Genomic DNA, 17,571 nt, shown 5'->3' with positions numbered 1-17,571 from the left:
CCAGGCTGTCGAGGGTGATGAGGAGGTGGAACTCCAAAAAGAAGTTCAGGTGTAAGACGGACAGACATCTTCCAAATGCGTCTGATAAATGCAAACAGGCTATTCCAGAAGACCTGAACATCCAGGCAAGACCAAAACATATGGCCAAGTGTAGCTTCCAAATGTCATGTCACAATCTGCAGAAGGGTGGAGCTTAGCCAGATATGCCCATTTGGGTGAAACAAAAAGTCGAAATAACAATTTGTATTGCATTTCAAAAAAATATACATATTTCCTTAATGAAGGCAATTTAGTAACAGCAGTTACAATGATACCATTGGGTAGTGCTACACCGAGATCCTGAGCCCAGGCAGTCTGATATCTGGCATAGTCAGGCAATGGGGTCCCATCCTTCAGATAGTGATGATGAAATCTGAGGGGAACCGCCATTTGAGCACCAAGGGTATAGGCCACAGACAGGAGTTCCCGTCTATCAGTACCCAAATTGGTTCACTGAAGGGAAGCCACATAATGGTGAATCTGCAAATAAGCAAACTGATCTCTGCCAGTCAAGCCATATTCTTGACATAGCTGGGCAAAGGGCTTCACTATACCATACCGATGAACCAAGTGAAACAAGTAGATCAGCCCCATTGCCTCCCATTCCATGAAAACGGCACTGCACAGCCATGCCCAGACACACCTCAGAGGTAAACCAAACATCTGAAGCCCCCGATGAGAGGGGGAGGGTGAAGAAATGGAATGCAGATAAGCACTGAAGTGATCCCCCAGAAAACAAGTAATTTCTAAGGCGGTATTAGAAAAATCAGACGTTCCCCTAAAGTAGTCATTGATATGGCGCATTCCACAACCAATAGTAAGATAGCGAAGGTTAAGCAATCCCAGACCCCCTTTATAGAGCGGGCACACCGTCTGCAGATAAGATAGTCGCGTTCGACGATCCCTCCAAATGAAATATTGAAGAGAACAAATATACTCATGGTCTCGTCTCGATGTAACAAATACAAAGGGAGGACTTGAAAGATATATAACCAAGAAGGGATCACAATCATGTTGAGCAATGCAACTCTACCCATACGCAGCTTCGCAGACAAGGAACTGAACAAGGGCCCCACGTTAATAGCATATAAAGTAGGGAGATTATACGGAATTAAAACTCCAAGAGCTTCGGTCCATTGTTAATGGAAACACACATTCCCACTGACGACGAATGGAAAGATGAGACAGCAAAGCCACCAATTTATCAAGATTAATAATCAAGCCCGAATTAAACCCATATTCCTCTATCAAATCCAAAGCCACAGGAAGAGAGCGGGCCGGGTTCGTGAGTATAAGCAGTAAGTCATCTGCAAACGCCAGTATTTTTAGTTCCTGCCCCGCAATATGCAAGCCTCTTACCTCCGCAAATTTCTGCAAAGTACATAATAAAGGTTCCAGGGTAAGAATAAAAAGCAAAGGGGATATGGGGCAACCCTGATGAGTTCCCCTATGTATAGGAAATTTCTCAGAGGATGTCCCGTTGACCAAAAGGGAAGCCATGGGAATCGCATAAAGCTGCCTGGTAAAACCCAGAAACACCAATATAATCCAGCGTAGAATACAAATAGGACCACGACACATTGTCAAATGCTTTGGCCGCGTCTAAACTCACAAAGTTGGAACCTCTACATGTTGAGCATGAGCCAGGGCAAGATCTTATGCACGTTCAACACTAATTGCTGCCCCGGAACGAAACTGTGCATGCACTTGATCCCCATGAATCAACAGGGGGATATAAGGAAGGAGTCTATTCACCAAAATATGGGAGAAAAGCTTAACATCGACATTGATTAGAGAAATAAGCCTATACGAACTGGGGAGATCAGCAGCCTTACCAGGTTTAAGCAAAAGAGCTATAGATGCCTCATTTTAAAAATGCGGAAAGGAACCACCGCTCACCACCTCATTATAATAAGCAATCGAGGGACCACAAAGCTGAGTCACCGGCAATCCAATAAATCTAAGACTGTCTCTCCTTGACCTATTCTCCAGGTCTTCTACCTTCTCCTCACTCTCTGCCAAGCGTTTTTCCAATCTGGCAAGATGCAATGTAAGCGCCCGAGCTGAATCTTCTGTGCCCAAAACTCTCATTTCCAACTCTGTGGTCCGCACTATTGTCTTCCCCAACAGTGCCTCCATATGGGTCAGCTGTGTGGATAATTTCTTCAGCTGCGACAATGCCGCAAGCTGCCGCATCTGGCTCTCCGTGAACTCCACTGCCGGCGCTACGCATGGCTCTCCTGTTTTCTCTTCAGCAGGCCGCGTCTTGTCCCTGGTCTTAGCCACCGACCTGCTCGTCATGTCGCCGCCGGATTTGGACACAAAGGGATCCATGCACTTCCGATCCTCTTAGTAACCGCACCGTGTGCTGGAGCCGCTGCAAAATAGGTTATTTGAGCAGGGTATCGGCGGGGGCCTGGGAGCGAGAAAAACGTGCGACCTCGCTCCTCATTGCATCATGTGACCCTCACACGCTGGTATAATACACCAGCGTGCTTGCACAGAATGTTTACACAGGTATCGGATCAATAGGGTGGGGTCCTTTTTACACATCTGGTGGGAATGGGCAATACGCCCCTTTTGGCAGTGTGTGATTCATGCTTTGGCCACACTTACGGGAGGGTCGGTGGGAGACTTTTCACAAGTATGCTTGCTGGGCCTTGATACTGGTAGGGATTATCCGTGGCAAACTCAGTTCCTTCACCTAGGTTTTGCTGCAGCAAAATGTCTAATAGCGAATCATTGGAAAAACAACCTTACTCCTACATATGTTGACTGGACTACCCGTTTAATGTCATTGGGCAAAATGGGATTGGCTGTGGTGAAACGTCGGGCTCCCGTAGGGTCTTAGTGCTACTTGGCATAAATTGTGGGATATATTGAAAGGTCTTTAATTGTATTCTGACACCTTATATGCTATCTTTGAATTGGGAACTGTTTTTTTCTATGTCTCTTGTTTGGGATGATGGATGAGATGGATTGGGAGGGGGGGTTTGGAGGGTTTTACCTCTGCTGTCTGGGGGGAGGGGGATTGTAGAGTTGTTTGTAAGGGATTTTGTTGTTTAGCTTTATCTTTATGCTTTGGCATTGTTTGTGCTTCTTGGATGCATTGTTACAAATTGTATGTGGCTATATGGCTGTTTTCTTCTGCTTTAAAAATTAATAAAAATTTTAAAGATAAAAAAAGAACCCCCAAAATCGCTGATATGTGCTGAATAGAAAACACTGCAGACAGAGCTGAAACAGCTCACAGGAAAATCCTTTGCCTCAAAGAACTGGAAAACTGGATTTCAAATATTCTGACTGCCCCATCGGCCTATCCTCCACGGCCAGAGACACGCCATGCAGTCTGGCTCCAATCCCGGTTGTGCCTCCACAAAATCACTCAGCATGTGCTCTACCTACTAGCAGATGAACCTGGGGTGAACAAGCTCCCATGGGAACAGTCCCTGAGCCCCGATCTGATGTGCAGGCTGTCCAAGGGGCTTACTGACAAGCAGGGAACCCCCTAGAAGCAGACTTTTTTGAACAGTCTGCGATCTCTCACAGTCAAGAATGTCCTCGAAGCACAAGTGAAAAAACCGCGGATGCAAAATACTGAAATTATGCGAAATGAAACACAAGCAGAGAAGATAAGCTCCTACAGTCTGTTTTGAGGAAGGAAGACGGAGGAACTCGCACAGTGATGAGGTATGAGGGGGATGGGTTTAAGTTTCTAAAGCTTGAGGCTTCCTACAAAATCCTGGAGGGTAGATGGAAATAACCCACTGGTCCCGGAATAAAGTGGGATTGTACAAGAACTAGTTACTACCCAGCATTGAGACTCACAACCCACAGAGCTGGACAGGTCTAGTGAGACATTAAGAAATGTTGTGGGGGGGTTTTGTTTGTTTCTTTCCAGGCCCTCTAGACGTGGCCAGAGCTTGTCGGGGAAGAGAGGAGGCTTTGTGGGGGAGGGCTGGGGGCGGGATGGGATGGGGCAGAATAGGGTGAGTCTGGAGGCTGAACTTGGCGTGGCTGGGGTGGAATGGAGTGGAGTTGGAGGCAGAATAGAGTTGGGTCATGTGTCCGGGGTTTTCCAGACTAAAATATGGTAACCTATATATATACCTGTATGTCAAACAAACTATCTAACGTGTATCTTGCAAAACCATAATAGTTATCAAGATCTGCTATTTTACTAAGGACCAAAAACTGGTCAGAGGGATCTATGAACTTACATACCTGAGGCTGAATTTTTGGAGGTGTGGCTCTTTCAAACTTGGATTTGACTTTCTCTTTTGGTTTTGATTCTTTACCAGCACTAAGAAATTTCATGGTTGCAGCAGCATGTTTGAGAATGCAATCATTGCTGCAGTATACAGAATCAGGCTGAGCTAGGTTACAACAACCAGGCCCGATGCACTTTGGAACTCCATGACATTCAGTGACCTGAAAATTGAAGCACAATCAATTCAAATTATTAAAACCTTGAGAAAATACAAGACAACAAATATACTCTGTGAGGCTTCCACATGGCCTGGTGTAATCACTAGTGCTGCCCGATTCACGATTCAAATCGATTTGCTTTTTAAAAAAAATCGGCCTGGCTGATTCGGAAGTGCTGTAGTGCTTATGCCTGACATGGGCTTCCAAATTAGAGTGATACGGCATCTCTACAAACTGTGCATACACGGACCGGCCAAGGACTCTGGATAAATTCCTTCCTTACCCCACCACTAGCTAAAGGTAGAGCCGGCCCTACTAGCGGACATCTCTTTCTGTCTGCCTCCTGAATGAGCAGCCAGAGAGGAAGGAGGAACACAACGGCTGCATCTCAGAGGGCGATCCCCAGCATGCTTTAGTCTCCCACTGCTCATTTTCTCTCCCCAGTGCACGGCTCTCTGTGTCTGCACACACCTCTGGGGTTAACCATTCCTGTGCCTTGCAGCCTCTGCTTTTCTCCCTCCCCCGAGGCGGAAAGCTGCCTAACGAGCTCTGTTGTCCTCCCTCCCCCCCTGTGCTAACCAAACTCTCTCTCCTGCACTCACTGGCCTGCATTCCAGCCGAGATCAGACATTATGGCAGCTCTCCTTTCCTGGGAGCTCGGTGACAGCAAAAGAAAACCAAATAAAGAACAACAAAAGCAGGTCAACTCTAAGGGGTAAGAAAGCTGAAGGGGGCAGAGGGGAGAAGGGCCTGTCCATGGGGGATACGGACACGCACACCCTTCTGACTCTATGAGGGCCACACATGCTCGTCTCCCTTTCTGTCTGTTGACGTTTGGCGGCTGCAGGAGTAGCAGTGAGTGGCATGGTCTGTTCTCCAGCTCAAAAAAAAACCGCACGATCAAAATAAACCAGAGCAGGTAGGAAGAAGGGCGAGGTGGGCTTTGCCTGTCCTGGTCCTAACTAATCTTTGGAATTTTTATTCTTGAACTTTCATCTGTGCTTTATTTTGTAGCTTGTTTGCAACACCTGGCTGGGTGGTGGCTTCCTCCCCACACCCTTTTTTATCTCTTGTGTTTTTTTTGTTTTGTTTGTAAAGCATAAAGGAGTTCATTCAAGGCTATTTTTGGTCCTCTCCCAGTGGTTGTCATTATTATCCTTTGTGAAGGGACCAGATCTAAATGGGCAGTGCTTTTTTTTTTCTAGGAAAAAAGGATCTCACACAGAGCTAACCTTAGGAGGTGAGTTAACCAGGCTTTTGTGCATGCACTTAAGTGACCCAGAATTAGAGGCCAATTGAATTTTGGTTCTGGTGCTGAAACTAACCTGACATCTTGATTTAGTCCTTCTTCAATTCTGTTCAAGTGTATATTTGTTTTTGGCTGAAACTGAAACTCTGAAGTGAGCTAGGATTTAACAGAGAGGAAAAGTCTTTTTTGTTTGTTTGTTTACACCACAGCGCCAGTGTGGGTAGGAGAGGGCAAAGAGGCTATAAAAGAGTTGAAGAGACTATAAAATAAGCCCACCAGTTTGAAGAAAACACCCATTTGGGCAGGAAAATCGAATCGAAAAATCGATTCAGTAGGCAGAATCGAATTGAAATTTTTTCTCCTGAATCAGGCAGCACTAGTAATCACTTTTACTACTCTCACCACCATGTTTCTGTCCCTACACCTGTCTACAACACAGATTTCAAACAGCCCCCCGACTTTACTAAATTAAAACAAGTACCAATGCTATTTGCATATCACTGTATATATTTGAATATAAATCAAGGTAACCTTCCCTCTTCCCCTTCCACCCCAAAAAAAGGAGGAAAAAAGGTTGACTCGAAAATAAACCGGAGGGAGGGGGGGGTTATATTCAAGTGCCCTGTCTTGCACCCATCCCTCCCTCCTTCCTTCTTACCCAGCCCCCGATGCCCACTACAGGCCTGCCTGAAACCCTGGTGGTCCAGCGGTGAGCTGGGACAGGAGCAATTCTTCCTGCATCTTGTTCCGGCTAACTCTAAATCACCCTGCCTCTCTGACCCCTGCAGACTTTACCTTTAATTGGTGGCCTAGCGGTGAAGTGGAGTAGAAGCAATCTTCCTACTCTCCTGTCCCGTGAAAGCAGTGATCAAAAATGCCTGCCACAAGTTCCCGTTGCAGTCTCACAAGACTGCAGGAATCCACCAGACTACAACAAACTCACAGTAGGAATTTTTGATCATGGCTCTCATAGGGTAGCAGAGTAGGTAGATTGCTCCTGCCCTGCTTCAGCACTAGACCACAAGGGCTTTAAAGGTAATGTCTGCAGTGATCAAGAAGGCAGGGTGATTTAGAGTCAGCCATGACAAGATCCGGGAAGAATTGCTCCTATCCCGGCTCACCACTGGACCACCAGAGCTTCAGCAGGCTACAAGAGGCCTGAAAAAGGTCTGGGCGGGGACGGAGGGTGGGTGCAGACCCGAGAACCTGAATATAAACTAAACTAAACCTTAAGTTTATATACCGCATGCTCTCCATAATTATAGAGCCTGGCGCGGTTTACAAAAGCTTAATATAGGAAGGAATAGCACATTGGATTTGGAGGTTGAGTACAGGGGGAAGGAGAGCATTACATTTTTGTGAAAAACCTGGTTTTCGGGTGTTTACGGTATAGTTGGAAGGAGCCCTGATTCTGTAGTGGAGAAGTAAGATTATTCCAAAGCCCTGTGATTCTGAAAAAGAGAGATTTTCCCAATTTTCCCACATAGAGGATACCTTTTAGCGAGGGGAAGGCTAGTTTAAGTTTTTGGGAGTGCCTGGTGGTGTCGGGACTCAAGGAGTTCCAAGATAGTGGGACTAGGGGAGGGAGGATGCCGTGTAGGATTTTAAAAGCTAGGCAGGCGCATTTAAAATGAACTCTGGAAATTATTGGGAGCCAGTGGAGTTTGGACAGAAGTGGGGAAACATGATCAAATTTGCGTTTTGCGAAAATCAACTTGGCCGCAGTGTTCTGAATTAGTTGAAGTCTTTGAAGACTTTTTTTAGTTAGACTTAGATAGATGGAATTACAATAGTCTAGTCTGGAGAGGAAGATGGATTGAACAAGAACGGCAAAATGTTGTTGGCGGAAGCAGATCTCACTTTCCTCAGCATGTGGAGGCTAAAAAAGCATGATTTTACCAAGGAGTTGAGGTGGTCGTTGAAGGAAAGAGAAGAGTCGATGATGATGCCTAGAACTTTGCTTGAGAACTCAAGCTGCAGTGTGGCAACAGAGGACAGTGTGAAGAGGGTGGGCAGCTGTTCTAATTTTGGACCGAGCCAGAAAAGTTTCATTTTGGACTCGTTCAGTTTCATTTCAACCGAGAGGGGCCAGGATTGGAGTTTCGTTATGCAAGCTGTTATGTTCTCAGAGAGGTTGGTAAGGTTTGAGTCTCTCTCGAGAAGGACAAGGATGTCGTCAGCATATGTATAGATTGTTTCAAGGGAAGATAGATGGAAGAGTTTCAGGGAAGCAAACCAAACCAAAAGGAAAGACCAAAGGTCCAACTGTCTGCAGTAAAAAACAATCCAGAGAAAACAAACCAAAACTGCAGACTTTGTACACGATGCAGGCAGACTTTATTATGACAAGTAAATCTTTGATTAAAAACCTTTTACCAGGCAAGGGACCCAACACGGTCCGTGTTTCGTACAATCTTCATCAGGGGTCCGGTAGGTGACACGCTGAGAAAACTGAAACGCTGGTGACATGCTGAAAAAGCCGCCGAGAGTTTCAGGGAAGACATGTAGATGTTGAAGAGAATAGGGGATAGGAGTGAGCCCTGCAGGACTCCACAAGTCAGTTTCCAAGGAGCGGACGTGGTACCATTTGTGTTGACAGTGTAGGAGCGGGAACGTAAGAAGTTTGAGAACCATTCTAAGACTGTGGAGCCGATGCCAATCTCGGAAAGTTGATAAATTAGGATATCATGGTGGACGACATCAAAAGCTGCAGAGAGATTGAATTGTAATAGGACAGCAAACTTATTACAAGAGGCTAGTAGGGATTCGGTGCTGAAGCTGGGTCTGAAACCATATTGGTAAGGTAAGAGAATGGAGAATCTCTCTAGGTAGGATGAGAGCTGTGTGGAAATGATGGCCTCTAGCATTTTAGTCAGGAGAGGGATATTTGCTATGGGAAGGTAGTTAGAAAGTGAGGAAGGTGAGGCCTGATAGTAAAGCAGAGTTTATAAGTCTGGTGAGGATGAGATGGCCTGTGCGGGAATATTCTCGTACAGGTAGGAAGGGAATGGATCCAGGGCACATTTGCAAGATTTCAGTTTGAGGCAGAGTTTAGAGATCTGGGGTTCGGATACGAGTTCAAAAGCAGTCTAGGATCTGTCTGCTGGAATAGGGTTAGAGTCGCTGGGGGCCAGAGGAGACTGCTGGAGGGAAGGAGCTTCTTATGGTAGTGATCTTTTCTTTGAAGAATTTTGCTATGTCGTCTGCTGATGGGGAGGAGGGGGGAATATAAACCAAGACCTCCATTTTTGGGCCATTTCTTTGGCCCAAAAATCTCAGGTTATATTCAAGTACATACGGTAGTTGAACTCTGTACTGAGGAGATCGCAAGTAAACTTAAATTCAAGTCAAAAGTAGTAAAAGCTCAATAACCAAAGTTTATTCTTATTTATTGATGATTTCTACAATATTTATCAATATTCCAAAAATTAAAAATACATATGTCTTAGTTAGTTAATTTCACAATAAGACAAGGAAAAAAAGGATTGGAAATGGTACCGATTTTGTGTCAAACGAAGCAAATCAACAAAGCCATCTCTCCAACACTCCATCTCTCCAACATGGGGAAGAAGACCAACAAACCTCAGGATGAAACCTCACCATCTCCCTAGATCTTTCATCTACCCAATAACGACCCACAACCCTCAAACAGAGCTCACCACACTTACATGTGCCCACTTAAACATCAGAGCCGTAGGCCCAAAAACAGAACATATCAAAAACTGGATAAAAAACGAAAACCTAGACTGCCTCTTCCTCACAGAAACCTGGCTAACAGATCCCAAAATAACTGAAGTCTACACACAGGGATACAAAATAAGGAGGACTAGCAATCTTAATTTAAGAATCCCTAACTCTAAATATACTTGAAAAAACATCCACCCCATACATGGACCTTATAGCCTGCCAACTCTCATGCTCCATACTCATGCTCTAAACTGCATGCTCTGCTACATAACACTGGGAAACTGGACCACAGTAAGGCCTGAACTTGAATACTTCATATACCGAAACTCACTAACAGCAACCTAAAACCTAATCCTAGGAGATCTAAACCTACACCTTGAAGACCAATCATCCAAACAAGTAGATAACTTTCTTTTATTTCTCGAAGCCGTATCATTCCAGATTTTAGACCCACAAACCACTCATGAGAAAGATCACCAACTTGATATCGCAGCTTTCATGACCTATGAACCATCTCTATTAGAAATTCATACATCCAATGGAATCTGGTCAGACCACTACACATACTCCTTCAACATCAACTGGACCAAAAACAAAACCACACCAAAATCCCAAAAAGTAACCTACACCTCACGCATACAATCGAGCCAATCAAATTCTGGAATAAAATAGATGAAAAAATACAGGAATAAAACCACAAGGACTTCATTTCACAATGGTGCAAACTGAGCACTCACACCCTTGATGAACTAGCCCTATTACAAACCAAAACCAGAACCAGCAGATGATCAGACCAATGGTTTGACAATGAACTACTCCTTCTCAAAAGACAATGTAGATGACTTGAAAGAAAATGGAGAAAAACTAACCTAGAACATACAAAAACCGCCTGGAAAAAACTAAACAAACAATACAAACTACAACTAAAGGATAATAGTTAATAGGCACAGAAACTCAAGACACCAAAAAAACTATTTCAAATACTAAAAGAGCTGACACCAAACCCTACCTGAACACTAACAATACACCCCTCTCAGCCACCTTCTTAGCAGAACACTTCAAGAACAAATTTACAAATGCCAGAGCTACCCTCAACGGTACCCCAATCCACCTAAAATAAATCACAATACCCCTACAGAAAAAGAATCAATGGCTGCAGACAGAACCTGGTCCAACTTCCCCACTTTACAATGGTCCGAACTTAAACTCTACAGAAAGTACAGCCACGCATCATGTGACCTCAACCACTGCCTATCTCTTAAAAACCACTAGCACAAAATTCCGTGCCCTTCTCCTACAATGGATACAAACCATGCTCGCAGGCCTTTTCCCAAATGACCTCAGCGAAATCATCGTCACACCGATCCTAAAAGACCCTAAAGGAGCAACAGATGAACCATCTAATTACAGACCTATTGCCTCAATACCTCTCTATGTCAAACTAACAGAAGGGCTAGTAGTCAAACTCCTCACCAACTATCTGGAAGACCATAACTTATTCCACCCCAAGCAATCCGGCTTCAGAACCAACTTCAGCACATAGACACTACTAGGCTCCCTTGCTGACACAGCAAGACAACACCTCAGCACAGGAAAAAAAAAGTGCTCTCATACAACTGGATCTGACCGCAGCATTTGACCTGGTAGACCATAACATCCTACTGCAAATTTTGGACACAATAGGTATCACTGATAAGGTATACTCATGGTTTGAAGGATTCCTAAAATCCAGAACCTACAGAGTAAAGTCGCACAAAGAAAAATCAGAACCTTGGTCCAACCCCTGCGGTGTACCCCAAAGATCCCCACTATCTCCTACTCTCTTCAATCTCTATACTGCCTCCCTCGGCACCTGCCTGGACAAACTAGACCTAACCTCATATAGCTATGCAGACGACATCACCATTCTCATACCTTTTGTTCAACCCAAGCCCTCTATGACAGACACACTACACCAAACACTAGAAACAGTAGTAACATGGATGAAAGATCAAACTGAAGCTGAACCCAGACAAAACAAAATTCATCCTCCTCGAAAATAAAGTCCCAACCATAACCAATCTAGAAATTAACTCAATTACCCCATTCAACCCACCCTAAAACTACTAGGAATGACGATAGATAGATGCAACCACAAATCAATAAAACATTACAGAAAAGATTAGCAGTTATGAGAAACTTAAGACAAGTTTGAAAATTCTTCGATAGAACACAATTCCGGCTCTTAGTATAATCCCTAGTACTAGGCCTTTCAGACTATTGCAGCATTCTATACCTCCCCTGCCCAGCAACAATGATAAAACAACTACAAACAATCCAAAACACAGCACTGAGACATTTATATTCATTGAGGAAACACGACCACATCATAGAAGCATACCTCGACTCACACTGGCTTCCAATTCTGGCAAGAATACTATTCAAATTCTACTGTCTACTATTTAAAACCATAAACGGCGATAGCCCAACCTACCTGAACAACCGCCTCATCCAAACTACATCAACTAGACAAAGGAAAACCCACACTCCATTCACGCACCCTCCAATCAAAGAAGTCAAATGGAAAAAACTATATGATGGCCTCCTAGCCACACAAGCAGCAAAACTCGACATCCAAATCTCCAATCTACTACTTGTGACCCCAGACTACAAAGCATTCAGAAAAGAAGCAAAGACGCTACTTTTCAAGAAATTCCTGCAAACGACTTAATACCACTAGCTCCTTCCCACTTCCCAATTCCCCAAAGGAACCTCATCTACTCTTTATCTCCTCTAGAAATTACCAGATATCTTCTTCTTGTAATACATTTTTTGTAATTCTTCTGTAAACCGCCTTGAACCGCAAGGCAATGGTGGAATAGAAATCTCTAATGTAATGTAATGCAACTAGATGCCTTGATAATCAAATCTAAATTACTTAGAAACATAGAGTATGATGGCAGAAGAGGGCCAGCGGCCCAACAAGTCTGCCCACTCAAGAACTCTCCCTGGATTATCCATCTTTTAAGCATAACTCTGTAGCACTTCGGAGCCTTGGGAGAGAGGCTGAAGCAGACAAGTGCGCAGGTAGTCTTCTCATCAATCCTCCCAGTTAGAGGCAAGGGAAGAGCCAGAGATGAATGCATCCGGAGAACAAACGAATGGCTACAAGGATGGTGTCGAGATATGAACTTCGGATTCCTGGATCATAGAGAGGCGCTGCAGGGACTACAGGGACCAGACGGACTCCATTTGACCAGCAGAGGTAAGAACGTCTTCGGACACCGACTAGCCCGCCTGCTTCGCAGGGCTTTAAACTAGGTAAGTTGGGGGAGGGGACCTACTCATATACTGGTGTGGAAAGGAACTATCCTGATGGGACGAGTCGACACTCTGTTTCCGAGGTAAGGACCCAATATGCAAACAGTTCTCTAGGAGCCACACAGACTCAGTCAGGAATAGCCTTACAGGGACTCAGCAAACACAAAGTGTGGAGGGCCATGTATGTTAATGCACACAGTTTAGGCAATAAAATTCTAGAACTGGAAACTGAAATAAGGGATGCCAACCTGGACGTAGTGGCAATATCCGAGACTTGGTTCACGGACGCACATGGGTGGGATATGGCTATACCGGGGTACAATTTACTTCGTCAGGACAGAGAGGGCAGGTTAGGAGGAGGGGTAGCACTATACATTAAAGAGGACATCAAGACCACCAGGATCACTGATGTCAAGTATACCGGGGAATCCCTCTGGGTAAACCTGGCAAGAGGTGGCAAAAAATGCCTGTATCTTGGAGTGGTATACAGACCTCCAAGACAACCGGAAGACATGGACGCAGAATTAATTGAAGACATAGAGAATATAACTCCACGGGGCGAAACTGTACTGCTAGGGGACTTCAACATACCTGATGCAGACTGGAACACATTTTCAGCAACAACCAGCAGCAGCAGGAGGCTATTGACCTCCATAAAAGGAGTACATCTCAGACAGATGGTAACGGAACCCACTAGAGCCCAGGCAATCCTAGACCTAGTACTCACCAACGGGGAAAGCGTCTCAGAGGTCTCGGTAGGAGATACGCTAGCCTCCAGCGACCATAACATGGTATGGTTCAACCTTGGGAAAGGATCCCCTAAATCAATTACAAAAACAAAGGTGCTCCAATTCCGGGGCACCGACTTCGCACGCATGGGCGATTTCGTTCATCAGAAGCTACAGGACCAAGCAGACCGGCAATGTGGAAACCATGTGGTCGTATCTGAAATCATCCATACACGAAGCAACTAATCGCTACATAAAATCAGTAGATAAACGACAAAGAAACAACAAACCCCAATGGTTCACTGAAGAGATCTCGCACCTCATTAAAGAGAAGAAAAAAGCATTTCTTTCCTACAAACGTACGCAGAGAAGAGAAACTAAAGTAGAATATAAGACCAGATCTGCAATGGTCAAAAGAGCAGTTAGGGAGGCCAAACTTCGAGTGGAAGAAACTCTGGCAAAGAACATTAAAAAAGGGGACAAATCCTTCTTTAGGTATATCAGTGATAGGAAAAGGAACACAGACGGTATAGTACGCCTTAGACAACCGGACGGAAACTACACGGTGGCGGATTCAGAAAAAGCAGAACTACTAAATGAATATTTCTGCTCAGTCTTCACCTGCGAAGCACCGGGACACGGACCACAGTTGATGATAAAACAAGACGTGGATGACCCGTTTCAGAATTTTGAGTTCACACCTGGGGACGTTTACAACGAACTGGCAAGGCTAAAGGTAAACAAGGCCATGGGACCGGACAATTTACACCCAAGAGTGCTCAGAGAATTGAGAGACGTTCTGGCAGAACCGTTGGCAGTGCTCTTCAATCTCTCACTAAATACGGGGAAAGTTCCGTTAGACTGGAAAACAGCCAACGTCGTTCCTCTACATAAAAAGGGCTGCAAGGCTGAGGCTGCAAACTATAGACCGGTAAGCCTCACCTCAATTGTGTGTAAACTCATGGAAACACTAATTAAGTATAAATTAGATACGATCCTGAACGAGGGAAATCTCCGGGATCCCAACCAACATGGATTCACCAAGGGTAGGTCATGCCAGTCAAATCTAATCAACTTCTTTGACTGGGTAACAAGAAGACTGGACTCAGGAGAGTCTTTGGACGTCGTGTACCTAGACTTCAGCAAAGCGTTCGACAGTGTCCCACACCGCAGGCTGCTGAACAAGATGAAATCGATGGGATTAGGAGAGACTCTAGCTGCATGGGTTAAAGATTGGCTTAATGGCAGACTTCAGAGGGTGGTAGTTAACGGTACCCTCTCTAAAATGTCGGAGGTGACTAGCGGAGTACCACAGGGTTCGGTCCTGGGCCCACTCCTCTTCAACATATTCATTGGGGATCTGACTCAAGGGCTTCAAGGCAAAGTAACCTTATTCGCTGATGACGCCAAACTATGCAATATAGTAAACGGATATAAACTACAGGATGCTATGGAACAAGACCTGCGTACTTTAGAAAATTGGTCCTTGACATGGCAGCTGGGCTTTAACGCCAAGAAATGTAAGGTCATGCATCTCGGTAACGGAAATCCTTGTAAAACTTACACCTTGAATGGAGAAACTTTAACCAGAACTACGGCAGAACGAGACTTGGGAGTAATCATCAGTGCTGACATGAAAGCAGCCACTCAAGTGGAGAAGGCTTCATCTAAAGCACGGCAGATGATAGGTTGTATCAAGAGAAGCTTCGTCAACAGGAAACCTGAAGTCATGATGCCATTGTATAGAGCCATGGTGAGACCTCATCTGGAGTACTGTGTGCAATTCTGGAGGCCACATTACCGTAAGGATGTGCTCAGAATTGAATCGGTTCAGCGGATGGCCACCAGGATGGTCTCGGGGCTAAAGGGTCTCCCGTACGAGGAAAGACTGAGCAAATTGCAGCTCTACACTCTTGAAGAGCGTAGGGAGAGGGGAGACATGATTGAGACATTTAAGTACATCACAGGACGGGTCGAGGTGAAGACGATATCTTTCTTCTCAGGGGACCCTCGACCACAAGAGGACATCCGCTCAAACTCAGGGGAGGGAAGTTTCGTGGAGACGTCAGGAAGTACTTCTTCACGGAGAGAGTGATCGAGCATTGGAATAAGCTTCCATTGCAGGTGGTCGAGGCACGCAGCATCCCAGACTTCAAGAACAAATGGGATACCCACGTGGGATCCCTACGAGGTCATGCCAAGGATAGGGTCACTAGGACTTGAATGAGCGGGTCAGTAGAGTGACGGTATAATTACAATGAGCAGGTCAGTAGAGTGACAGTATAATTACAATTATACTTAAGAGGTCAGAAGACCTAAGAGGGTGGGTAAATAGTGTGGGCAGACTTGATGGGCTATATGGCCCTTATCTGCCGTCATTTTTCTATGTTTCTATGTTTCTATGAGCTGGTTCAACAGATTCCAGGAGGCGATTTGAGAGGAAGTTTGACATTGAAAAGTCCTTTCATGAATCTGGAAACCACCGGATGAGCAGAGAGGGGTTTCCCTTCAATAGGCTGATGGAAAGCCGCAATTGCATTGAGATGGACTCGGATCGATGTAGATTTGAGACCAGAAGTGGATAAGTGCAAAAGGTAATCCAAAACAGAAGATAAGGAGGAATGTGGAGGCTCCATATCATGAGAAAAACACCACGTTGAAAATCTAGTCCATTTTTGATGATAGCATTGTCTAGTGGTAGGCTTCCTAGAAGTCTCTGACAAGTTGAGAAAACTGAAGAGGAGTCAAGTTGAGAGGAACCAAGCTGACAGGTGTAGAGACTGCAGGTTGGGATGAAGCAGAGATCCCTGACTCTGTGTAAGCAGAGATGGAAAAAACTGGTAGAGGGTATGGCTCCCTGCTGCTGAGTTGAAATAGAAGGGAGTATCAAGGTTCTCTCGGCCACCGAGGAGCAATCAGAATCATGGTGGCATGATCATTCTTCAACTTGACCAGAGTCATGAGAATGAGAGGGAATGGAGGCGATGAGGAGAATATATCCTGGAGCAGAACTGAGGCAGTTTGTGGTTGTGGGGAGCTGCAAAGAGATCTATCTGAGGCGTTCCCCACTATGAAAAAATGTGATGAAGAGGCGAGGAATGAAGTGTCTATTCATGAGGTTGCAGAAGACGACTCAAGTTTTCCGCCAAGCAACTTTTCGCCTCTTGGATATACAGAGCTTTGAAGAAGGTGTTGTGGCGGATTGCCCAGTCCCAAACCTTCAGAGCTTATTGACAAAGGGAGGAAGATCCCATCCCTCCCTGTTTGTTGACATAATACATGGCGACTTGGTTGTTTGTCCGAATGAGGACTACCTGGTTGTGAAGATATTGAAAAGCGTTGAGAGCTTTGAAAATTGCTCTGAGTTCCAATAGATTGAGGTGACATTGACGATCGGTACTGGTCCAGTGGCCTTGTATACGGAGACCATCGATATGAGCGCCACAAGCGTAAGTCGAAGAATCTGTCATGAGGACCTTCTGATGGGGGGGCGCGTTTGAAAAAGCAAGCCTCTGGAGAGACTGCTTCAATGAAGGAGTGACTGTTATGTGTCGAGAAAGTGGGTCGCAAACCTGCGTCCACTGAGATGCCAGGGTCCACTGAGGAATTCTGAGGTGAAGTCTGGCAAAAGGAGTCACGTGTACTGTGGAGGCCATGTGACCTAGGAGTACCATCATGTGTCTTGCTGACATGGAAGATCGGGAACACACTGTATGACAGAGTTGAAGGAGAGCTTCCAGACGTTGTTGCGGAAGGAATGCTCTGAGTTGGATAGTATCCAGAATATCTCCGATGAATTGTAGATTCTGAGAGAGCTGAAGTTGGGATTTGGGAAAGTTGATTTCGAATCCCAAACTTTGGAGGAACCACGTAGTCCGTTGGGTCGCTACAATAACCCCCTGAGATGTTGAATCTTTGATGAGCCAGACGTCTAGGTAGGGAAATACATAGAAACATAGAAACTGACTGCAGAAAAGGGCCAAGGCCCATCTAAGTCTGCCCATACCAATGTCCCACCCCCCTAACTCCATCCATGAAAAGATCCCACGTGCCAATCCCATTTTTTCTTTAAATCTGACACGCTGCTGGCCTCAATTACCTCCAGTGGAAGACTATTCCAGCGATCAACCACTCTTTCGG

At 45.1% G+C, this 17,571-nt stretch overlaps 1 protein-coding gene across 6 annotated transcripts in view; it reads right to left on the bottom strand.

The window, feature by feature from the left end:
- DIDO1 (death inducer-obliterator 1) overlaps positions 1-17,571 on the bottom strand; it is a 679,850-nt gene that overhangs the window by 339,009 nt on the left and 323,270 nt on the right. For all 6 annotated transcript variants that reach the window (XM_033963660.1, XM_033963661.1, XM_033963662.1 and 3 more), the window contains one exon: positions 4,264-4,470. In XM_033963660.1, the coding sequence (XP_033819551.1) occupies positions 4,264-4,470 (207 nt within the window). The remainder of the gene's footprint in view (positions 1-4,263; positions 4,471-17,571) is intronic.

The sequence above is a fragment of the Geotrypetes seraphini genome, chromosome 11, assembly GCF_902459505.1.
Source record: "Geotrypetes seraphini chromosome 11, aGeoSer1.1, whole genome shotgun sequence".
NCBI lineage: Eukaryota > Metazoa > Chordata > Amphibia > Gymnophiona > Dermophiidae > Geotrypetes > Geotrypetes seraphini.
Note: the sequence above shows the minus strand (reverse complement) of the source record. Positions and strands in the feature narration are given on the sequence as shown.